The sequence below is a fragment of the Dromiciops gliroides genome, chromosome 3 (assembly GCF_019393635.1).
Source record: "Dromiciops gliroides isolate mDroGli1 chromosome 3, mDroGli1.pri, whole genome shotgun sequence".
Classification (NCBI taxonomy): Eukaryota; Metazoa; Chordata; class Mammalia; order Microbiotheria; family Microbiotheriidae; genus Dromiciops; species Dromiciops gliroides.
The window spans coordinates 28265763-28291424 of NC_057863.1; the positions used below are offsets into that span (position 1 = coordinate 28265763).

General features: G+C 39.5%; 2 protein-coding genes across 2 annotated transcripts in view; both read right to left on the bottom strand.

Moving 5' to 3' along the window:
• Positions 1 to 13629, bottom strand: part of SERPINI2 (serpin family I member 2) — a 44250-nt gene extending 30621 nt beyond the window's left edge. The window contains exons 1-5 of the mRNA XM_043997538.1: positions 13500 to 13629; positions 10735 to 11004; positions 5006 to 5236; positions 1482 to 1676; positions 569 to 761 (exon numbers count right to left, since the gene is read on the bottom strand). Of these exons, the coding sequence (XP_043853473.1) occupies positions 569 to 761; positions 1482 to 1676; positions 5006 to 5236; positions 10735 to 11002 (887 nt within the window). The 5' untranslated portion in view covers positions 11003 to 11004; positions 13500 to 13629. The remainder of the gene's footprint in view (positions 1 to 568; positions 762 to 1481; positions 1677 to 5005; positions 5237 to 10734; positions 11005 to 13499) is intronic.
• A 10711-nt stretch (positions 13630 to 24340) lies between these two features.
• Positions 24341 to 25662, bottom strand: part of WDR49 (WD repeat domain 49) — a 204227-nt gene continuing 202905 nt past the window's right edge. Inside the window, exon 19 of the mRNA XM_043997089.1 lies at positions 24341 to 24992. The gene's annotated coding sequence lies outside the window, so the exon portion shown is untranslated. The remainder of the gene's footprint in view (positions 24993 to 25662) is intronic.

Genomic DNA, 25662 nt, shown 5'->3' on the forward strand with positions numbered 1-25662 from the left:
TTCATATTTCTCCTTTTACCCACAACCTCCCCACCATCCCTGCCATCGGTAAAATGGCCTAACTTTATCACAGCTGTATATGTTAGGATTCATGTTCTAGGGCTACAGTTTCTTTTGGGGAGATAAAAAAGATAAGGATAACTTCTTATATTTGCCATCAACATTCTTATTTGGGAGTAATGGAAATACTTTAAGCTCTACTGGGAGGGGAAGAAACAACTAGAGAAATCTAAGGTACAACCATAAAAGGATTATAATAATTCCATTTAATCCTATTACTCTAGTCTTACTTTCTTCATCCCTTACAGAAAAGACTGAGCTCTGGAATCCAATTCCCCTTAGAATGGATATATGCCAAGTCAGGTTAGCTCCATCTTTGTTCCAAAAGAATAGAACACCACCTCAGAAACCATGTGTTTTTTTTTTCTTTTTGCTGATGTCAGTAGTCTTCTCCAAACATTTGTCACCTTGCAGCCTACTATTCTGAATCCACTCTAAAGGAAAGGAGAGGGCTGAGGGTGAGGCAAATGGAAGAAAGAGACCAGAATAATAAAATGCTGTTACAAACCTAGGAAGGCTTATTTCCACATGTTCCTCCTGCATTTCACTAAGCCAACCTTGGATTTGATCCACAGAGATAATTTTTTCTACTTCCTCAATGGCTATATCTTCTGCTGGAAGCAGGAGAATTAAACTAAACTCATTCCCTTCATAAGGCAATTCCACCACCTGGTAGTTCACCTGTGAATGAGTGAAGTGACCTACAACCAAAGAGAGAGAAGATAGATTAATCCATCAGCAAAGTATTAAGTTTTTTCTATATTATAAAATATACATGTACATGTACTTATAAACATATATACATACACATACACAAAACCTACACATATACACATGCATATATACATACATACACACATAACACATATAACACACTCAATACATACACATACATATATGTATATATATATAGGCACTGTGCTAAATGCTTGGGAGCTTACATAATATTGGAGGAGATAACACATAGATACCTATGTGAAGGTAATCTTAGATGGTGGGAAGGCTCATGTAATTAGGGAGACCTGGGAAGGTGCTTTATAAATGATATTATTTAAATTAATTCTTAAAAGAACCCAGGGATGTCAATGGTTTGAAGTGAGTAGGGAGACCATGCCTGGCATGGGTAACAACCAGGAGAAAGATACAGATGTGTCAGACAAAGTAACATGTGAAAGGAAAAGTAACAAGACCAATATGCCTGGACCATACAAAATGGGGGGTGGGGTTAAGTGTAATGCATTGGACATCACTAATGAAATGTACTCAAGGTGATATATTGCTGGGGGTTTTTTCACACTTAGGATTTTGTCCATACTCCTTGTATGATAATTCCCTACCCAGATGCAGATAAATGACTCCTGCCCCTGGGCCTAGAGAGGTCAAAGGGTTTCCTTGCCTCACAGAGTAAATCTCAAAATTACCTAACTTTGTCCTCAGTTGCATCTTCATCATTGGCACTTTGGTTATAGAGCCTTCTTTAATGGTAAAATCCATTGGCTGTGTCTCTTCTTCTCTGAATTTCTGTTTCCAGTGCCCCTTGAAGTAAATGGCATTCACCAGCACAAGCCTCGTGAGAGGGCCAAAGTCTTCACTTGAAAACATGTTTTTTATTTTTCCTTTGGAGGTTAAAAAAAGAGAGAAAAATGGGATAGCTCCTCAGAAAACTACTTAGAATAGAAATATCCACTGTCTACCTAGTGATCAGGACTGGCATAATAACCATTAATAAGTTTTGGTGATTGAGGGAAGGGGAAGGGAAGATGGATGAACCAAACAACTTTTTCCTTTCATTATATGTAAATTTGTAATCATCTTTCTGATTGAATGGAGTTAGAATACTGAAATGTGCAGCTGTCATATGCATCATGGGTAGGATAAGTCAGTCTTTAAATCAAGGGCTTCTAATGGGTAAATAGTACAGTATGATGGGCCAATCAATTCTCAATCCCTAATCATTGACTACAGAGCCACAGTTTAGCTGTATCACTCTCCCTATGGCTAAGAGGCATTTGAAGTTTGAAATGGCATTCCAGTTTGAAATGCTAGCAAAAAGTTTAAGGTCAGGATAAGGCTGGAGGTTGCTGAAATTCTCCCTCTCCCAGTCTCCCTCTGGGCTTTCTATGGGGAAGAAGGATTGGGTTTGTTCTGCTTGGCTCCAAAGGGTAGAGCCAGACATAATGGGTGCAGATTGCAGATACAAATTTAAGCTTGATATCGGAAAGTCAAACTTGGTAACAAAGATATCCCCAAATGGAATGGGCTGCCCCAGAAGACAATGGACTCCCCCTTAATAGAGGCTTACAGCAAAGTTTGGATAACCCCTACCAAGTTTTGATGTAAGGCAGAATTCTTCTTCTCCTATGGGTTAGGATAAGTGGCCTCTATAGTCCCTTCCCACTCTGAGATGTCATTGTGTGATTCAAACTTGGGAGCAGGAGCAGGACAGAGTAGTAGTAAGAACCAAGGCAGGGCCTACTGCTAATCCAGCCCTTCCTTGAAGCCTAGGGCCAGATTTCCCAGCAGCAATCTCCCTCCCATATCACCCCAATCTCGTGCATCTCCACTGGCTCACTTTACCAGAGAATTCTACTTTCTTGTTAGGAATTGAGAAATTGGGTCCCACAGACAAAAAGGGAAAAGGGAAGGAGCACCATTGTACCCCTGAGTGATTCAGGCTTGGAGAGGAACTGAGACTGTAATGACAAGAGTTCTGAATTTGGAATCAGAAGACGTGGGTTCAAATCCCACTTTTGTTGCCCATTCTCTGGGTGACCTCTGGCTTGAATTATATGAAACTTGGTTTCCTCTCCTGTAAAATGAGGGGCTTCTATTGGAACATAGATTGCAGAGCTAGAAAGGACTCCAAAAAATTATCATAGTCCTGATAGACTAGATTTGCTGGCAAGAGACTATATGCATGCTCCACCCACTTGTTAGTACCTCATTTCCTGCCTTGCTCCTTCTCTGGAAACTTCTATATCTAAAATCTATACCCAGAATTTCAGAAGCCAAAAAAATTCCATCTTCCCAGGTAATTGGGAATAATACCTTTATCATCCCATTTGTCATACCAGGGGGAAAGAAAACAAGTAGAGACTTAGAAAGGTCTACACCCCTCTCTTTAAAACACCTGAACAAATAGACTTTACACTCTTTCTGCAGCCTGTGGTCTATCAAGTCCAAAGATCATTGATGACAATCCTTAGTTCTATCCCTTTCCCTCCTTTCTCCTCTTTTTGAAGGGTTGTCCAGCCCACGGTGGTAGAGTCAAAGGCATTCCTTTTGTGGAAGCTGCTGCCCCATCTCAAGTAGTGAGATTCACTACCTTTATACACTTCCTTTGTTGGCTTTGCTTCCCCTACTATACTTGTTTAGGTATCCCAAGTTAATATTTGCAGGTTTCCCTTAAACACATCCAACAAAAATGCCTACTGCTTTTAACATTGACTGAATTAGTTGTTCTTTTGTTTGTTTCTAATAGTGTAGCCCCATTATGATTATCTAGTTGAACCTCCTCATTTTATTTTGTAAAGAGGGAGAATGAGAGGAAAAGAGAGAGGGGAAGAAAAAGAGAGGAAGAAAGAGAAGAGAGAGAAAGAAGAGAGGAGAGAGAGAAGAGAGGAGAGAGAGAAGAGAGGAGAGAGAGAAGAGAGGAGAAAGAGAAGAGAGAGAATCTTGTTGTTTTCTTTTATAAAAAGAGAGGCGGAGAAAGGGAGAATAGAGGAGAGAAAGGAGAAGAAAGAGAAGAGAGGAGAGAGAGAAAAAGAGAGAGAAGGAGGGATGCAGAAGGATAAGATGTCTTGCCCCAAATGACCCTGGTCGTAAATAGAAGACAAAGGATGAAAGCCAAGCTTTCTGACTCCAAATATGGCACTTTTTTCAAACTGAGGTACATTTTTGGAGAAACAATTTAAAGGGGAAAGTGCGTTCAGAAAGTGAACTTTCCTAAAAAACTTTTTGACTCTAAATGTAGGGTATTAAGATGCCTCTGTTCTTCCACAACTTGGAATTTTACCATAAACAAATATAGTGAGTTTCTTTGCATTCTAAATCAAAGGTGTTATGAACTGTCTACTCCTCCAATTAATTGTCTAATTGGAGAGGTACCATGTAATGGTAGATAAAGCATTAGACTTGAGGTCAGGAAGACCTAAGATGGAATCTTCCCTGAGACCCTAGCTGTATAACCCCGGCCAAGTAACTTAGCATCCCTCCTCATCCACACAATGAGGATAATAATAAAAACTACCTCATAGGGTTGTTGAAATGGTATATGGAAAGTTCTTTGCAAACATTAAATTACTGTATAAATTTGAGCTACGGCTTCATGTGAAGGATATGACAAAAAGATAAAAGTCTCATCCTTCAATAAAGATTTGGGAAGCCCAAATCATGTTTTCTTTCATTCACTTTGTGGAAAGATTAAGTTTCTTGAGTGGCATGGTTGCCAGGGGGGTTATCAAGATATGCTGCTAAGCATTAACACATTTATCCAAGGGGTATTAATGATTTACAGTAAATGTGGGAAATAAAAGACTTGTCACTAATGCAGTTAGTACATCATCAGCTGCCTTCTCCTTCACACACACACACACACACACACACACACAGACACACACACACACACACACACAAAGAGTGACTTCACAAAGCTGAGGCTGGCACAAAAATTGCTGTTCACCATTCTCTGGTGAACCATAAAAAATCGATGTCATTCAACCTAGGATCATTATTCTTCTAAAACTGCCCTCAATTCCTCTCCATTTTAGGATGGAATAACAAGAGGAATGAGTGGAAGTAGAGTTTCTCACTTCTTAATTCCTTTGTGCCTATGTTTCTTCTTTGGGTATTAGGAAGAAAACAGCCAGTCATTCCCAGCTTGAGGGCACAGAGAACCACAAATATGAATAGCAAATAAGGATTCTGGGAAAATGGACAGCTTTACCATCTGTTTTGTTTTCCACCCAGGTACTGATTGCCTCTGCGCAGGACTCTGCATCTTGGAAATCCACCAGTTTTACAGCACTCTGAAAAAAAGCCTCGTTGCTATGGAGATACTGTTCTTTCACCGGGAATCCTTCCTGAAGGTAGAGGGCATTGGCAAGATTAAATGTAAATTCTTGCCTTCTTGGGTGTATGGCAGAGAGAAATGACTTCAGAGCCGAAAATTCTTCCCCTAAAAAATAATTATAACATATACTGACATCTTGAACAACATAAAAACAACAGCTTTTCAGTGCAGCTATCTAAGCTCTTTGATATATGCCATAATTCCTTAGACCCTTAGGTATAACTAACACTGCATTTTAAGTTACCATAAATATTTTAAATGTTTCCTTGCTGCAGAAAATGAGTTTTTACAGAAAACAATTTATGTTGAGGAAGAAGAAAGTGTGTGGTTTCAAACTTTACTGAAATAAGTCCACTGTGTATCAAAGAAGTACGGCAGAGAGAATGGAGTGCAGGACCTGGAGTCAGGAGGACTCGGATAAAATTCCACCACTGCCACATGAGCTAAGTGCATTAACTTGGTTCCCTCTAATTCCTCATCTCTAGAAGGGGGAGAGTATCAACCTTACAAAGCACTTCATAAGTTTTACCATGCAATGTGCTAGTTACTATTTATACCAGTCCAAAAGAAATCAGTGTATCCCCAAGCCACTTTTACTCTCAATGGGATTAATAATTAGTCTTTAGGGCTCCATGAAGTTATTATCATCCCAAAGTGTTAGGCCAATGAATACTCTTAAAGATCAAAGTCACAAAGTGTGTGCCCATTAATTGGGGAATGGTTGAGAATATTTTGTTATATGAATATGATGGAACATTGCAAAGTAAACATTGACAGCTATGAGTAATTCAGACAAACAGAATATCTTATATGAAACCGTGTATGGCCAGGAACCAGGGAAATCATATACACAAAGATTGCAATTGTCACAGTAAAAACGAAGCCAGATACTAAATAATTGTGAAAACTGGTAGAGAGGTAGATGGGGAGCTACAGGTAAAGAATGGTACATAAACTCACTCCAGATACTCAATCTGTCATTGGTTTTGCTTAATTCTTTATCTATATAAAAATGAAGAGCTCATTTTGAGTGAGGGGAGAAAAGGTTATATCCATAAATTAGTATGACATCGCAACAAATGTGTTGGCAAAATGTATTAAAAAAACAATAAAGTGATTCCAAAAGCATATTTTATGTATGCCTGACTTTTGAGACTTTGAAAGAAACTTTTTTTTTCTTGAGTTGTCCCTTCATAATTTTCTGAGAACTGCAGCATGGCACCTCTAATCTTCATTGCCTTTATCATCCCTTTCATAGCTCTATGGACTTTGGATATACACAAAAAGCACAATTACTAAATGATTTCAACCTTATTGTTCAGGAAAATCTTTGTGGTCTGATTTGTGTACAATAACCATAATTAATTCATTTATTCAAAACTTATTATTGTAATGGTGTGGTAAAAGTTTGATCATAGGTATATATCAACTTGGAATGAGGTCTGTAGTGGCATACCACAGGGACTTGTGTTTGGCTCCATGCTCTATAACATTTTTATCATTCACTTGGATCAATTGGATTAACTTGGATTAACATAGATGACTACCTTATCAAATTTCTGGATGATACAAATTGGGTGGAATAGATGACACTAGATTACAGAATCAAGACAAAAAACACCTCGGCAGGCTAGACTGTTAATCCAAGTGAAGATGAAATTTACTAGAAATAAATGTAAACCATTACATCTGGGTTCAAAATATCAACTTCATGGAGTATAGTTAGAGTAGTTAGTCTCAAGAAAGTTCTGAGAATTGAAATGGACTTGCAACCTCAATATGGGTCACTGCTATGAAATTGGCAGGACTGAAAGCTAAGACAATGTGGAGATTCATAAGGAGAAGGTGGCTTCTAGGATTAGAGATGGTCTAGAGATGAGTTTCAACCCTCTCGTACAACATCGAAAATATTTTGTTCATTTTAGTAGGGCCACTCAACATCGAGAACACCCTGAAGAGGGCACACAGATGAGGAAGAACCTTTAGTCCATGCCATATATAGATAAGCTGAAGGAACTGGGCTGAGAATTGAGAAAACTGGGTGCTAAGAATAGGGAAGAATTATGTAATCAATTACAAAGTGCTTTCCTTACAACAACCTTGAGAATCAGTTAACATAAATGCTGCTATGGCCATTTAATAGGCAATAAAAGAATCTCAAAGAAAGTCAGTAGGGTAGAATTGAAAGATCCTTAGACTGGACTGCTTTTTGCGGGGAGAATGGGGAGGACTAGGGGAGACTTCTTATAAAAGGTGGAATTTTAGCTGAAACTTGAAGGAAGCTAGGAAAACCAGGAGGAATAGATGAGTTGAGAAGGAATTCCAAGCTGTTGGGCAGTCACTGAAAATAAACAGGTTTGTGAGATGGAGTATCTTGTGTGAGGAATGATAAAGAAGCTATTTTAACTATATTATGGTATATGAGGACATCTAGGGGTACATTGGATAGAACACCAGGCCTGGAGTCAGGAAGACTCATCTTTCTGAGTTCAAATTTGGTCCCTGACACTGGTCAGTCACTTAACCCAGTTTGCCTCAGTTTCCTAATATGTAAAATGATCTGGAGAAGGATATGGCAAACCACTCCAGTATCTCTGCCAAGAAAACCCCACATGGGGTCAAAAAGGGTTGGGCATGACTGAAAATGACTGAACAATAACAAGAGTGCATAGTGAGGAGGAAGGTATAAGCAGATTGGAAAGGTAGGAAGAAGCCAGGCTATAAAGTGCTTTAAAAGCCCAAATCAGATTTTATACTTGATCCTTGAGGCAATAGAGTTTATTTAATTAGACTTTGGTGATATGGTTAAACCACATGTGCTTTACAAAGCTCACTTCGACAGCTGAGTGGAGGAGGAAGGGGAATGGAGAAAGAATTGAGGCAGGCCAAAGAGTAGGTTATTGGAATAGTCTGGGCATGAGGTAATGAGAGCTTGTACCAAGATAACAGTGGGAGAGGAGAGAAGAGGATGTGTAGAAGAGATGTTGCAAAGGGAAAATCAAGAAGGCTTGGCTACAGGTCGGATATGGTGGGATGAGTGAGGTTAACGAATAAAAGATGACATTTAGGTTTAAAGCCTAGATGACTGGAAAGATGATGGTGTGCTCAGTGGCAATAAGGAAGGTTGGAAGGGAATTTGCATGGAAATTTATGTTTAGTTTTGGACATATTGAGTTTCAGATGTCTATAGGATATCTAGTTCAAAATGTCTAGTAGGCCACTGGAGATTCTAGACTGGAGGTCAGGAGAGAGGTTAGGGCTACATAAATAGATCTGAGAATCATCTACATAGAGATGAGAATTGAATGTACAGGACCCTATAAGATCACCGAGGAACATGATATAGAAAGGGTAGAGAAGAGGACCCAGAAGAGAGCTTTGAAGAATAACCACAGTTAGGTAAAAACTCAATGAGGATGCAGAAAAGGTGACTGAGAATTAAAGCCTAAAAAGTAACAACTAGTATTTATTTTGCACATAAAGTTTTATAGAGGCCTTTGTATATGTGTGTGTGTCTGTGTATTTAATTTATTTATGTATGTATGTATATATGTATATATATATACAGACACACACACACACACACACATATATATATACACTTATACACATATATACATGTAATTTTATCCTCACAACAACATTGTGATGTATCTGATCTCCCCATTTTTTACAAAAGGGGATTGAGGCTGAGAAAGGTTAAATGACTTTCTCAGGGTCACACAGCTAAGTCAGTGACTGAGGCAGAGTTTTAACTCTAGTCTTCTTGTCAATCTTTCTTTTTCAGTAGACTGCATCATTGCTGGTCAACTATTCTAACTCTACCACATACCGTGTGGCATTGTCACTCCTCTCTAGAGTGAAAATCAAGGGTCCTGATGAGAACAGCTTGCTGTAATTAGCTTTCATGGATGCAACATTTTAGAAAAACAAAACATTTTAGAATTCATTTCCTTTCATGCAGAATAACATACTCTCTCTCTCTTTTTTTTTTTTTTTGGTGGGGCAATGGGGGTTAAGTGACTTGCCCAGGGTCACACAGCTGGTAAGTGTCAAGTGTCTGAGGCCGGATTTGAACTCAGGTACTCCTGAATCCTGGGCCGGTGCTTTATCCACTGTGCCACCTAGCTGCCCCAGAATAACATACTCTCAAAGTGTATAGGGCAAATACTCAGATCCATTCTACAGAAGAGAAAAAATCAAATCCCTTCCAATTCTGATTTCACTTTTCTACCATGGGGGAAAAAAACCATTCCTCTTTCCTAGTGAATTACAGCAGTTCCTGTCCAATATTCCTTCCATTAGGAAGTTAATTGGTATCTTTTCTTTCACTTGGCCGATTTTAGTTGTTGCTTCTAGGCTACTTAAAGGACTGGAGTGACCACTGGAGCTGTAAACCTTCCCTCTAGCTCTTTGAACTTCTAGAGATGAGCCTTAAGACTTCCTGGGTGAGGGGTGTGTTGGGGTGCCAGTTTAGTTCCAAAGAATTAATTAAGATTCCAAAGGCATTTGGCAGAGTTTGAAAGTGATTTCCTGACATTTTGTAATTCAGTAGCTTTTTTTAAAGGGGAAAAAATGCAGTTCATAATCATTTGTCTGAGCAAATGGATTTATGTCATGTACTTAGGCCTTAAGAATGTGTGACAGTCAGCAGCCCTTTGATAAATCACAATTCTTGGAAGTTAGTAGGAAAATGTCACCATGTAGCAGAAGTTGTGTGTGTATGTATATGTATGTCTTCATGATCAGCTTTATAGACTTAATTTAATTTGCAGATGAATGACCTGTAGTTAATACAGACTTTAATGGAATGTTATTGCATGAATCACATTCTAAGAAATGAATGCCTATTTATTTGATTTTTCTAGGAAATTGCTTCTCTGCAGCACCAGTGTGGGGAAAATGAATTGAATGTGGAATAGGAGGACTTGGGTTTGAATTCTTGCTCTGACACTTACTGCCCTGCCTGTGGAAATATTGGACTGATCCTTTCAGAACCTCTGAGGACCTCAGTTTCTTTACTTGTATGAGTGGGTGGGACCCAATGAGACACTTCTAGCTCCAGATTTTATCATCTCTCTGGTTCCATGTGGCCTTCCCTCTCTTCCTTTGGGCTTTTCCTTTCAACCCACCCCCCCATGTCTGTACAATTTCCCAAACCAATTTTGCACCAAGTGGGGAAAATATAACATTCTCTTTATAAGATGAATGTCCAGACAAAGGGCCAGAGCAAATCTGTATCATTGTCTCTTAGCCACTTCTAGTTATACAGTCTAGAATTTGGATCTCTCTTTAAAAAAAGAAAATCATCTCTCAGGGACCTTAAATAACGCTGAGTCCAACCTCTTACTTAAAAAAATAAGAAACTAAAGCCTGAAATGATTTGCCTAAGATCAAACGAGCTCATAGTGTCAATCAGGATACAAATCCAGGTCCTTTGTCTCCAAACCAAGGCTTTTTCTACTGTTGAACAGTGTGTCTTTAAAGGGTCTTCTTTTGAGTCCCTATAACCCTTTATGTCACTATAGTTTGATACCCGATACTTCAGTTGGCAGATCTGACACAGAGGAAATGGATCATGATTCTCCCTAAGGAAATCTCACCAATTGAGTCTTCCTGGAGTCTTAGAGCTTTTCTTATCTGGTGATGGGCTTTCCCTTTGGCCCCCATCTGTACCATTCCCAAAAGCAATCTTGCACCAAGTGGGGAAAATACAACATTCTCTTTATAAGATGAACGGATGGTTTGATAAAGATCCAGAGCAAATCTAGCATTGCTGTCAGCCAAGAGATTTGAACTTTGAATCCGCAGGAAGAATGGTCCACAAAGGGTCAGTAAGAACCTCCAAAACCAGGTCTGAGTCATAGTCATGCCTGTGTATGGATAGAATCAAAATTAAATGGACAACAAAATACCCCAAAAGTCACTGCATTTAAGTGTCAACAAGAACCTTCCATTACCAATTGACAAGACAGTGATGTGGAGTAAATGGAGTCCCTGTAATTTGGGGTCTTCTCACCATGCATCTTTATCTTTAGGAGGAACAATACTGATGGTTTTAATATTCTTTTCCTTGTAACAATATTTTTGAATGTTTCTTGCTTCTACTGCTTTGCCTGATTTCAACTCCTAACAAGAAGCCCCTGCACCAGATACCCACCCTCCATTTTCCTGTCTCCTTTTGTGTATTGTCTCCCCCTTTAGACTGTACTCTCTTTGAGGAAAAGGAATGTCTTTCTTTTCTATCAATTGTATCCCCAGCCTTTGTACAGTTCTAGGACATAAAGTAATATTTATAAGATGAGTCTGGACTGAAAGTCCCAACCTATGACTACATGACTGTAGGGCACTTCTGTTAATGGAAGATCCTTTCACTGATGAAAATCAACCATTCACCTGTAACTTACATTCTTTGAAAGGTGCCCGGTAACTGAGTATATATTAAAGGTTAATAGTGAACTTATTGGTCATTTTTAAATGTAGCATTTCACAAATGGAAGTCACAATTTTACAAATTTGCCAATAGTTCTGTCTACTCAGAATGGTACCTTCTCATCCTTCACCACATTTGTGAGATGCTTTTCTAAAAATTTCACATCAAAGTCCCTAGAGATCCTTAATTTGTTTGTTTGTTTGCTTTGCTTTGATGGGGCAATGAGGGTTAAGTGACTTGCCCAGGGTCACACAGCTAGTAAGTGTCAAGTGTCTGAGACTGAATTTGAACTCAGGTCCTCCTGAATCTAGGGCTAGTGCTTTATCCACTGCACCACCTAACTGCCCAAGATCCTGAAGTTGGATTGGTGTTATGGGCCACAGCATGAGGAAAGAAATGCTCTCAACTTGAGTGGATTCTAGGTACTGCTAACATTCCATAGCTGCAGTTATACAGTTCATTGGAATAATACAGCTTTAAATGTACAGGTAGTTAAATATTAGAAGTTAAATCCCTTTTTATTAAAAAAAAAGATGTTTATGCATTGTTTGGATTACACATAATATTTTTATATACTCATTTAAAAATCATTTTGTTTTGGTGACCTCATGGGAGTAGGAGAAATCTCAAGCACACATCAAAAGAGATTTTGTTAGGACATTGAGAAAATATTCTCAAGTACCAAAAAACTTTTTATTAAGGAATAAACTGATGCATCTGGTTGTGGATATTACTGTGTTAATGAAAAAAACCAACTTGGCCAGAGGAGAAGTTTCACATGTGACATTTTCAGCAAACAAGTCTGTTTGGACATACTGAGAAAGAGGTTTCTGAACAAAACATCTGCTTGCTATTATGCAAGTAGCTAAAAATCATATAAATTCTTATAACTCATCCAGTTTCAAGCCCATTAGGGATCTATTTTGCATCTGAGTACAAATTAGAATCACAAACAATATTTGTCAAGTAAAAAACATGTCTTCCTCACTTGTACATAATCTGAAAACCAATCCACAAGCATCTATTAATCTACTGCTATGTTTCAGGTCCTGTGCTTGACACTGGAGATTCAAAAAAAAATGGAAACAATTCCCATCTTCAAGGAACTTACAGTCTTTTGGGAGAAATAACATAAGTATGTACAAAATTCATGATATCATTAACCCTAACAAACATAATTTGCAAGAATAGGGTGCTCATGATAAGACAATACACTGGAAATCAAATTTAGAATTGGAAGAGGCGTTAGATGTCATGGAATCCAACTCTGTCATTTTATAGCTGATGAACTGAGGAAAAGAGAGGTTAATACACTTGCCCAGGGTCCCAAACCTAGTAAGTTTCTGAAGCAAGATTTGGTTTAGTTGAATAATGGCAGCCACTTATTGCTTATAACACTGAAAAACAGCATATAGAAGAAGACCACAATAGCTCAATGAGCATCCCTAGATGTGACATCCCTGTCAATTGTCATACCTGCCATAGTCTCTCTGCTCCGGTTATAGGGTAGGGAGAGTGGACATTGACCTTCCTAAGTCAGTCTTCCTAACCCAGGTCTTCTGACTCCAGGTCTAGTACTCTTTTTACTACTTCTGTTTCAGACATTTCTAGGCATCAGCAAATGATCCCCTTCCAGAAACATCTTCCCTTACCCCCTGTAGTTGAAAGTGACAGCTGAGCATGTCCATACTTTCATGCTGTACAATTTGGAGAAAGGTCCCAATTCAACAGTTTTGAATCCAAATTTACTATGGAATTTCCATAGTGAAATCCATTAAGAGGAAAAAGAAAGCCATTAATTGTTAAAATTACAATAATGCTCTCTATACCCCCAGGTATACAAACCTTTTTCAATCCTGTTGAATCATCATATGGGGTCCTATCATACCCACATGTCGCAACAAAAAGTTTCAAATATGAGATCAATTTACGTACCTTAAAAATGCCTGATGCTCAGTTTCTGGATGAGACAGAATGAGCTTCCTGGGAACTGTTAAGAGCCTGGCTCTGTAGAAGGGCAAGGGCAAGCACATTTATCATGAAGGTTACTTGATTAATTCGTCCAAACTCACAGCAGGTGTTCAAGAATTCTGTTATGAGAGCACTAAATGATAACATTAACTGATTACCCTTAAGAAGTAGAAGAATTGATAAAGAAAATCATTTCAAGGGGCAATAAAAAGAATAGGACAAAAAAAACCACCCCTCAGAACCCATTGAACAAATGTTACCATTATTCTTCATTCTGTTTAAATTATGGCATGATTGGAAATTGAATTTGGAAGACTATGCAATTGGTTCTGAACTGAACTAGTAGCTTATTCTTGTGGGTCCACGTAGGGATTTAACACATTCCACATGGATGCCATCATCAATATTTAATGACTCCCATGAGAAAAGTAATCAAATGGAGCCAAGTCTAATAGGGAATGCAGTTTTATCATATGGCCATATTAAAAAATAACTCTACCACACTATGGAAATCAGGGTAGTTTGGGCTATAGATACAGTCAACAGCAAGTATGGACAATGGCTCTGAGACTTCACCAACTTATCTTTCTACTAGCCATATTATACTAGTGAGTTATGTCAGATTTGCTAGTTACTCTACTGTTGTGCATGGTAACCATGCAATTGTTTATTTTTTTAAATCCATTTATTGATTCACTAACACATCTAGCTATTTTTCAGTTTAACTACTATCTAGACACAGCGCCATTCTATTGTACTATTCATTTTAATTGAGATATGGTTTTATGTCCATGCTCATTAAATCTCTTCTTATTAGATCCAGCACAACCTTCTTTTCTGTCCAGATCTTTTGCGATCATAACTTTGTCACCTGCTACATTAGCTGTACCACTTAGATGTCCTTACACACTTTACTCCTGTCCACATAGTCTCTGATCCAAAGGATTCTTGCTGTTCTTCTCACATGATGCTCTATCTCCTAACTCCTTGTCTTTTCACTGACTATTTCATGCTTGTCATTTTCTCCTCCCTCTTTTCTACCTCTTGGCTTCCAATCCCATCTTCTTCAGGATGCTTTCCCCCAATGTCTCTCCTGCTCCTAATATCTCTCTGAGATCACCCTCTATTTGTAATGTACATATCTAGTACGTATGTACATACAGTTATTTGCACGAGGTATCCCCTATTAGACTGTGAGCTCCTTGGTGCCAAGAATGGTGTTTGTTTGTTTTTTCCTATCTGTGTATCCCAAGCACTTAGTACAATTATTAGAACATAGTAATAAATGCTTGCTGACTGACTGAATAATTGTCCAGTTTTATAAGCATGTTATCCATGTGTTGTCCATATCACTGATGAGGATATTAAGGAAACAGTGTGGGAGGATTAAAAGAACAGAAAAGAAGGTTGTGCTGGATCTAATAAGAAGAGATTTAATGAGCATGGACATAAAACCATATCTCAATTAAAATGATTAAAAAAGGATTAAAAGAACATTGGCCTTATAGGCAGAGGACCCAAGTTCAGATGCTGTCTCTGGTGTTTACCATTTATGTAACTTTGGGCAAATCACTTAAGCTCCCTGGGCCTTGATTTATTTCCTCATCAGTAAATAAGAATGTTGTACTAGGTTGCTTCCAGGTTGCCCAGGATACTACATTAAGTAGCACAGAGCCAAAGACAGATGTCAAGGACACTCAATTGATTGAGTTCCTACTATGTGCAAGTGACTGCACTAGACATTGAAGACACAAAGACAAAAATAAAACATCTGCCCTCGTGAGTTTATATTATACTTCTTGTTGTTTAGTCATTTTTCAGTTGTGTTCAACTCTTTATGACCCCATTTTGGGATTTTGTTGGCAGGGATGCTGGAGTGGTTTGTCATTTCCTTCACCTCATTTTAAAGATGAGGAAACTGAGGCAAACAGAGTTGTGACTTGCCCAGGGTCATACAGCTAGTAAATGTCTAAAGCTGGATATAAATGCCTCATCTTTTATTTCAATTCCCAAATTTTTTCTTGCTCTTTTCAGGCTCTGTTTCTATGTTTGCTTAGGCCATGTGTAATTTATTCATCAATGAGGCATTTTTTAGGCAAAGCCTATGTGTTAGGCACTGTTAGGCACTGGGGAGGACACAAAGGCAAACCAAACCAAAAAAAACAAAAACAGCCTCAGGCCTCCAAGAACTCCCATGTTATTGATCCCAAGGGAGTCTGTTAAAATATGCAAAGATGGCCAAGGTTTTGGGTACAGGGACCGGTTTGGTGGTTTTAACTATCACATCTTGGTAATAGCTTCTGAGACTTTCTCTGGTACCCTAGAACTAACATCTGGCCTAATAAATCATCCTGCTCTTTCCCAACCCTCGAGTAATGTAAGAGGTTCTGATAGAGGGTATACCCTATGGTACCATGGTTTAGTTGAATAATGGCAGCCACTTATTGCTTATAACACTGAAAAACAGCATATAGAAGAAGAGCACAATAGCTCAATGAGCATCCCTAGATGTGACATCCCTGTCAATTGTCATACCTGCCATAGTCTCTCTGCTCCGGTTATAGGGTACGGAGAGTGGACATTGACCTTCCTAAGTCAGTGTGATATTTTGTAAGAACTACCACCAGCCTTCAGGTTAGCTAGGTGGCACAGAGCATAGAATGTGGGACCTCAAGTCATGAAGACTCATGTCCCTATGTTCAAATATGGTCTGAGATACTTACTATCTGTGTAACCCTGGGGAAGTCACTTAACCCTGTTTGCCTCAGTTTCCTTATCTGTAAAGTGAGCTGGAGAAGGAAGTGGCATTCTAGTACCATTGCCAAGAAAATCCCAAATGGGGTCATGAAAAGTTGGACACGACTGAAAATGACTGAAGCGCAACAACAAACCACAAACATTTGCTATGGAGTCATTTAAGAAAACCTCTATTCTTGGCTAATTGGAGAGTTTTGGCTGAGTTCTAATTGAGTAAATTATTCCTTTGTTAAGGTTTCTGATGAATTAGAGTTATCATCACTGGGGAAATGGCCATTTGGCAGGACAAAGAGGTCAGCATTCAAACACCATTGCAGGGGATAGGAGAATGTAGTATTAATAGTGTTTCCAGGCTTGCCATTTTCTTTTAGTGTTTCTAGAAACTTGGCATTGCTGCAGAGGGCTATGAGCAATGTAAATACTGCCAAACTGAACTACTATGAGAATTGTTTTTTTTTCCCATGGGAAATTTTACTCCTGTTCAACTTGCTTTGATGATATGCTGTTAATGTGTTACTTGTAAATCAATCAGTCTTCTTGTTATAGTTCAGTCATTTCAGTTTCATTGAACTCTTCCTGACTCGATTTGGGTTTTTCTTGGCAAATATATTGGAATAATTTGCCATTTCCTTCTTTGGCTCATTTTATAGATGAGGAAACTGAGGTAAACAGAGTTACGTGACTTGTCCAGGGTCACGATTTGAACTCAGGAAAATGAGTCTTCCTGACTCCAGGCCTGGAACTCTATCCACTGCAGCGCCACCTAGCTCCCCTAGCTGTTATACTTGTAAATCAATCCATCAGCAAGCATTTATTATGCACTTACTATATCCAAGGCCCTGGCCTAAGCACTAGGGATATAAAGAAAACCAAAAACATCGTCTCTACCCTAAAGGTGATCATACTTTAATGGGGGAGAAAATATTCAACTTACTATGTGCATATTTCATATAGATACCAGGTGATCTTAGAGGAAAGGCACTGATAGGAGGAGCGGGGAGAAGAAGGAGAAAGCATTTGAGGCAGGGGGTTAGATAATAAGTAATGGACACAGAGTTGAGATATGGAGAATGTGTGAGAAACAACAAGCATATCCAATGTAGCTGGATCCTAGAGTATGAAGAGGGGAAGAAGGAAGACTGGGAAGTTAGAAAGAGGCCAGGTTATTAAGAACTTTAGATGTCAAACAGAAGATTTTATATTTGATCTTGATACTAATAGGGAGCCCCTGTAGTTTATTGATTAGGGGGCTTGGGATGGTTAGATCTGTAAGGTTGCCATCTTTAAAGGCCTAAAATTCTAGCTAGAATGTCTAAAATCTAATGCGTGGTCACCCCAAATTAGAAGCTTTAGCAAGAGTTTAGACATTTAAGCATTTATTAAGCATTAGGATCTAGTGATCAGAGAGAAAGAGACCAAGATTCCTTCATCTATCTATGTAAGAGAGCCATCATCTCTGCTCCAGCCAAACTGAGGTCTCAGGTAAAAAAGACCTCGCTCACTCCTTCTTCCTCCCGGAAGCCTCTTGTGAAACAGGAAACAGAGTTGTCCAGACATACAGAGCTCCAAGCTAATTGAATGGCAGCCCTGATTGACAGAACTAACAGGCAGCTCTACAGATGAAAGTTCCAGATGCCAGGCAGCTTCTGGATGCTGGCCAACTTCCAGATGCTAAAGTCACATGGCTTCCAAATCACATGCTCTCTCCTCATGGCAAAACCTCCCTGCAATATCTCTCCAGCAGGGGGCATCATTCCAACTCTCACAGACCTGCACATCAGCAAAAAAATCAGGTTGCCAAGGGGAGAATGGGGCAGCTGGGTAGGAAAGTGGATAAAACCCTGGCCCTGGAGTCATGAAGACTTGAGTTAAAATCTGGCCCCAGACACTCACTAGCTGTGTGACCCTAGCAAGTCACTTACCTCTGTTTGCCTCAGTTTCCTTATCTGTAAAATAAGCTAGAGAAGGAAGTGGCAAACCAGTCTAGTATCTTTGCCAAGAAAAACCAAATGGGGTGATGAATAAATAGACATGACTGAGCTGTCTAAACAACAACAAGGGGAGAATAGATTGGGAATGGAGAGACATGTCTTCCAGTTGTGAACTAATGTCATTCATCTTTTATCTTTGCAACCTAATTTAAAAGAATCAAAAATGTTCAAGTTGGCCAGCTTGTCAAAGGGCTTGTCAGTGGGCGCACAATGACACTATGTGTGTGCCATAGTTTGGTTCTTCCCTTACAACTATAAGAAATAGGGAATGCCTTGAGCAAATAAGAACATGTAGCACTGAATCAATTCCTCAAAATGGCAGTCTTCATGATGGCATTATGTAAGGCACTTTGAGTTAGTTTTTAGAGCATTCTTCTCTAGTTGACTTTATAGGGCAGGTGGACATGATAATCTGATAGATCTATATAGAAAACTGAAAGAGAGAGTAAGCTCAGGACTGAGGAGAAGGTGGGTGACAATCTATAGGCCAGGGAAGCTCTCATCTCCTGTAACTGTGGTCAACTAATCAAAGTTCTCATATTTAGACATAATAGGCTTGCCATGTTCTTGGTCTTCATATGGAACTATAATCATGTGAACAGTGTCAGTGAGCTTGCAATAAAGGCAATGGAAGGGAATACATGGAGAGGCAGGGTAGCACTGGCCCTAGAGTCAAGAAAGCTGAGTAAGATGTAACTAGAGCATAGCTTCTTTACAATTGTCATGGACTGTGATTTTGGTTTGTTATCCCAAGGCAACACCTACTACTATTCTCTTTGGAAGATCAAAGCAATGTTCTTTCCCAAATGAGGCTAACAAAGGTGGCTGTGAGAGCCTGTCAAGATGCCACCATAACATTGAAGACCCAATTTCAAGGTAAGGGAAAGGAATGGAAACCAGGTTTGCTGGATAGACCAATAGAGTTTATTACTGAATTTATAGTCAGATGACCTGGGTTCAAGTGTGGTCTCTGTCACTTTCTACCTCTCTGATCTGAAGCAAATCACTGAAAATTTGTGGGTCTTAGTTGTCTGTTCTGTAAAAGAGGGAGTTTAGGGGCAGCTAGGTGGTGTAGTAGATAGAGCACCAGCCCTGGATTCAGGAGGATCTGAGTTCAAATCCGACCTCAGACACTTAACACTTGCTAGCTGTGTGACCCTGGGCAAGTCACTTAACCTCAATTGTCTCACCAAAAAGAGGGGGGTTTAGAGTAGATCATCTTTAAAGTTCCTTGCAGCTTTAAATCTCTGATTTTATGAGCCTACGTACAAAATCCTAAAGGACATTTGGAGATAGAATGGAAATGGTAATCATAAAAATAACTGACAACTCCTACAGTACTTTCAGTTTTGCAAAATCCTTTATATATGCATTATCTCATTTGATCCTCTTAACAGCTTAGTGAGGTACATAATACAAATGGTATTATAGCCATCATTTTACAGACAAGGAAATGGACTTGGTATCTGGGGTTCCCACAGTTAGTAAACATCAGAGGAAAGATTTGAACCGAGGCCTTGCTAACTACAAGTCCAGAACTGTGTAACCATTGCACTGTGCAATTGACCATCATCTTCCTCCTCATAAGGAATTCGATCCAAGAAGCTTTGTATCACAGGGCAAGGGGATGCTCTGATAGAAGGTATCTTTACAATCAGTTCTCTTCAGCAGCTGGAGAGGCCATGAGAAGAGAAATGTAGGGTAAAAGTGACCATGATTTCTCTTACTCTCCATGAATCACCATTTGAAAGAAAAGATGTCATAGTCCTCACTCCTATTGCTACTTACAGACCCCTATATCCCCAGCCTACAGACTTAAAAGATATTTCCTCTTTCAATATCCAGTCAAACTACTTGCAGTACCCCTTCCCCTTCCTTGTGAATGCCACCAAATAGCCCCCAAGTCATTATCTGCCATTTTTCCCATTACTTTGAGACTTCACTCATAGTTTTCCTCATCACACTAAATTTCACAATAATCTTTGGAAACTTCAGTTTTCATACTATTAACCCCTCTAATAATCTGACCACAGGATTCCTCTCCACCCCATTTCAGGCATGCCCTAGACCTCAGTATTCTTTGGAACTGCACTACCTTCAAGATAGGCTGCTCTGGAATTTCATTCTTCAACCAAAATATCTGTTGCTTTTTTTGCCACTGTCTCCCCTTCACATACAGTCATGACCAATATCTATTCTCCAAATCGATCTCCTCCACTCTTTTTTTTTTTTTTTTTTTTTAGGCAATGGGGGTTAAGTGACTTGCCCAGAGTCACACAGCTAGATCTCCTCCACTCTTGATGACAGCCATGCCAATCCAGCCTTGATGCCATGATGTTTGTTGCCTTAATCATTCATGCTATACTCCCACATAATTCTTTCTCGCCTTCTACAATTCTCAATCTTTCAATCCTTATCCTTGGGAATCCAATAACCTGATTTCTTTGCTCCAACCCCCAGGTTCATGAGAATTTAAGGTTAATGATAGGAAATCTGGCTGATTTTACCCACTAAAATTTTGAAAGAAATAAATAACCTCAGCTTTAACAGTTCTGCTCCCTGACAAGTCACCTACTGTGTCATTACTGACTCTAGACCTCATTCGCCAGAGGACCTATTTCAAACATGTTCTTTCCTCCCCTTATGACTCACAGTATCTCTGTTCCTGACATGTACAGTGAGCTTGGCTCCTATTTCATTGAGATAGGAGACCATTTGACAGGAACTCCTTAGCTATCTTCCTCAAATATCAACTCTCTCTCTCCCTCCCTCTCTCCCCTGCGCTCTCTCTCTCTCTCTCTCTCTCTCTCTCTCTCTCTCTCTCTCTCTCTCTCTCTCTCTCTCTCTCTCTCTCTCCACCAGGCTGCCTAAAGAAGGCTAAATTGCTTCAAGTCAGGAAGAAAGCAAGTCAAAGCCTCTATACTGATCAACAGTGAGATTGTGCCTATAAGTGGTCACTGCCCTTCTAGCCTGGGCAAGATAGTGACATGCCTTCTCAAAAACAAACTTATAAAGAAAAAAATATCATTGTCACTGAAAAAGATTTTAATTGCCTTAAAAATAGAGCTGTGTTTAAGTGATGTCCCTGGTATGTACTTGCTGTGTATCTGAGGGAGCAATGGGATGAGTATGGGGAACAGGATTTGTACATTACTTTCCAGAGGTTCAGTATCACAAGGAGTGAGCTAAGCATCAAGCAGCCCAGACAGTATCAATAGTTGGAGAGAAGGTTGCTGAAAAATAAGCAGGTCAAGGTCCTCCTTGAACAGTTGACTTTCTTGAAGATGGAGATTTTATGGCCTATGAAATCCAAGAAAATCAGTTCCACAGTTGTCAGGAGCAAGCAGAGGTATGGAAGGCAGAGAGAAGGCCAAAGTGCTTTACTTGCATCAGATAAGGTCCTGGGTGGGGGGCAACTTGGAAAAAGAGAAGGTCCTCATGCAATGCCCTTGGAATGGGAGGCAGGAAGTGACATCTCCTGACCCAACTTATGATGCAAGACAAAACCTAGGAAGCTGGCATGTAAAAAGTCAGCAGGGACAAGCAAGGGGTCTTGTCCCCTTTCTTATAGGAGTCAAGACCTCATGGAAAGGAACCAGCTAGTATCTGCAAAAAGCCTCAGTTGAATCAGCGGTAATGATGGAGCATAGCATTTTAGATAGAGATTAAAATCATTGATTTACCTGCAAAATTTTTCACAGGCCCTTTTCATGCTTAGCAATGCCAGAGTCATGATTCATCTACTGGCCTTGGTCCTGAACTGCTGCTGGTGATACAGGAGCCAAAATACTCAGCCAAGGAGTATTACTATAGTTGGAAAGGAATCACACCCTCCAGGCAAGGGAGAGACTTGTTTGAAAGCTCTGGAGCCGGGGATGGAATGTTGAGTTTAAGGATCATCCATTAGGACTCTGGTTGGCATGAACTCCAGGTTGCAGGAAGGGCACCCATGTGAACTAGGGTCAGAAGGGAGAACTGGAGCAAGAGTAATAACGGAAGCTCTGGAAACAGCTCAAATATGTTTGCAGAGGGAGGGATTCATGGATGCTATTTTTCTCCCCCTTCACAGAACAAAATTCTGATTTACAAATTGACCCGTTTCTTCTAGGTATGCCTTAATTTTTCTTCAACTTTGGGGTACTATGAATTTTTATGACTGCAAAAAAAAGGTAAAACCCTTATTGATTCTCCCTTTCTCCCCCTCCCCCTCTCTTTCTCTTCCTCTCTCTTCTCCTACTCTTCCTTCTCTTTGTCTCTGTATTTATTATTTATAATACAAACATATATTATGTATTATATTATGTATTTCATGTTATGTGTATATTTATATAATATATGTGCGTACATATCTGTGTGTATACACACAAAGGATTTGTGGCAGTCAAAGACAGGGTCATTATTTTTTATATCTCTGATTCATAAATAATTAATCTAAATCTGGAAGGTGATCATTCAGCCAACATGCCCCATTCCCACGTGGTGGCATCAGCCAACATCCATCATATACACCCCCATTATGAGATTATGTCTGCACATTAGTGAAGCCACAAGATGATTTATTCAGGAAATGGCCTTTTCCCCCTTTCATTGTGAAACAATAGCTATGCTCTCCTGTTAGGTTTGTTTGATGAAGTGCATCTTCAAATACCTCTGGGATAGGGCAGCTTTCCCCAGAACATACCTTCTCTGGTTTCCCCTCCCCCCAGCTATAAATATTTATAAGCTAGGCCAAGTTAGGGTCAGAAGCCATTTTGTCATTCTAAATCCAAAAGACTGTACTCTTTTCTCTTGCCTGTTTCTGTCATGCCTATGACCAGGCTATTGGTCACCCAAACTCAGAACCTCAAAATTATCCTTGACTCATCCCTTGCCACCTCATACCCTTCCCATGCCATACCCCTAAGTCCACTCAGTCACTGAGGCTTGTCAATTATTCTTCCTCAATAATAATAGCTACTCTTTATCCAGCGATTTAAGGTTTGAAAAGGATTTTGCATAAGTTATCTCATCTGGTTATCACATTGACATAGACATAATTTTAATTCCTGAAACTGAGGTTTAGGAAAAAGGCTAAGTGTCCTGTCTAGGAACACACAGTTAATAAGTGCCTAAGCCTGGATTTGAACTCAGGTCTTTGACTCCAAGTCCAGCAATCTATCTACTACACCACAGAGCTCTTTCAACAGCCCTCAGAGTACAGGCCCTAGTTCCCTCTTTTCCTGGATCATTAATAGTTACTTTTTCATTGGGCTTCCTACTTCCAGTGTTTCCCCTCTCCAACCATTTGGTTAGCCAATTACCAAAATAATATTCCTTAGGCACAGGCCTGGATATTGCTTCCCTTCTCAAAAACCTTCCATGCCTTCCTATCCCATCTCAGATACAATACAAATGCTTCAGGCTGGCATTCCCGGATACTCAGAATCGGGCTCCTACTTTCCTTGCCATCCTTATTTCGCATTACCTCCCTCCCTTCTCCCCATTCCTCCCCATATGCTCTACTTTTATTCTTTTCCTCTAGACTTTTATACAAATCACCCCCCCCCAAAAAAAAACTGGCAATATGCATATTGTTAGTACCTGGAATAATGCTGGACTTGGAGTCAGGGAAACCTGGATTCAATACTTGGATCCTATGTCCTTTAATGCGATTAAACCTCAATTCCCTCATCTCGAAAATGGGTATGAGATGAATAACATCTATGGCACCAGGTAGTTTTGAGGACCAAATGAGATAAAACTTGCACAACACTTTGCAAGTCTTAGAAAGTCCTCCATAAATAGCAGCTATTCATCTAATGGACATTCCTTAAGAATGTGGACAGTTTCATCCAGGCATTGCCAGCACTGGGCACAGTAGACTTAGCATCAATTCTAAATCAAAGGGGGGCGGCTAGGTGGCGCAGTGGATAAAGCACCGGCCCTGGATTCAGGAGGACCTGAGTTCAAATCTGGCCTCAGACACTTGACACTTACTAGCTGTGTGACCCTGGGCAAGTCACTTAACCCCCATTGCCCTGCAAAAAAAAAAAAAAAAAAAAAAAAAAAAAAGGTCTACACAATTCTAAATCAAAGGACCTAAGTTCAAACCATCCCTCCTCCACTTAGGACTTCTATGACCTCGAATAAGTTACCTCCTTGATACTTGATTATCTCGTCTGTAAAATGCAAAGGTTGGACTAGATGACCTCTAAGGAAACTTTCTTTCTAAAGTCATGATGCATAATAGACATCTGAAACATTTTTAAATTTCTGTCCCAGAATCCTCTACTTCAGGACTCGGCTTATTTACCAAATCTTTTTCAAAGCCTGTCATGATTCTCTCAATAACAGGACGCTCACCACCCTCAGCTATCTAGTAGTTAGCCATCACTCTAGGTACATGGTCTCATACACAACCTCCTCCCTTGTCTGGCCATCAGAAATGATAAGCTCTTTAAGAGGAGGGAGTATGATTTAATCTCAATTTCTACACTATTCATTTCAGAATGTTGCATGCGGTAGGATTTTAATAAATGTTTGTTGAATTCATTCTGCATAAGTCCAATGCTAATCTCGTCACATAAAATGCCCACTGAAAAGCTCTTTGTGGGTGAAGACACGATGAAAGCAGCAAGCCAATCGATCATAATTAGGAAGATCATCAATTAGTAATATCTAGGTTTTCATGGCATCTTCTCTTGGTCCTGGCATCCAGTCGTGGAGGAACCTGGGGACACATTAAAGAAATCCCAATGACTTCTGATTATGTCCAGATGGCCAGTGTCAGCATTTTAAAGTAAGTTGGTTTTTTTTGTTTGTTTGTTTGTTTTTGAAAAAGGAACAAAATTGAATTTACTTCCAAACTTAAAAAAAAAAAACTACAAGCAAAGAAAATATTCCTGTCAATGAAGTATTTAAGCTCAAGTTTATTCTTCAGTTTAAGGTCACATAGGTTTTAGGCAGTTCTCTGTAAACTTGTTCTGTCTGTCAAAAAGGATGAATAATTCACTATGAAAGGAAAATAATGTTTGAGGAATATTCAATGTAAAACTATATGGAGGGGCAGCTAGGTGGCACAGTGGATAAAACACTGGCCCTGGATTCAAGAGGACCTGAGTTCAAATCCAACCTCAGACACTTGACACTTACTAGCTGTGTGACCCTGGGCAAGTCACTAAACTGTCATTGCCCCGCAAAACAAAAAAAAATCTATATGGACTACTTGAAAATTGCAGTGGAACCTATATATGTTCTTATTAATATATATGTGTGTATATAAATGTGTATGTAAATGTGTATATGCACCTGTGTATACACGTACATATGTAAATGTGTATGTGTTTATGTTTGTATCGTAGGCCTCCACCAGTCGCGGACGACCATGGAGCAGCGCCTTG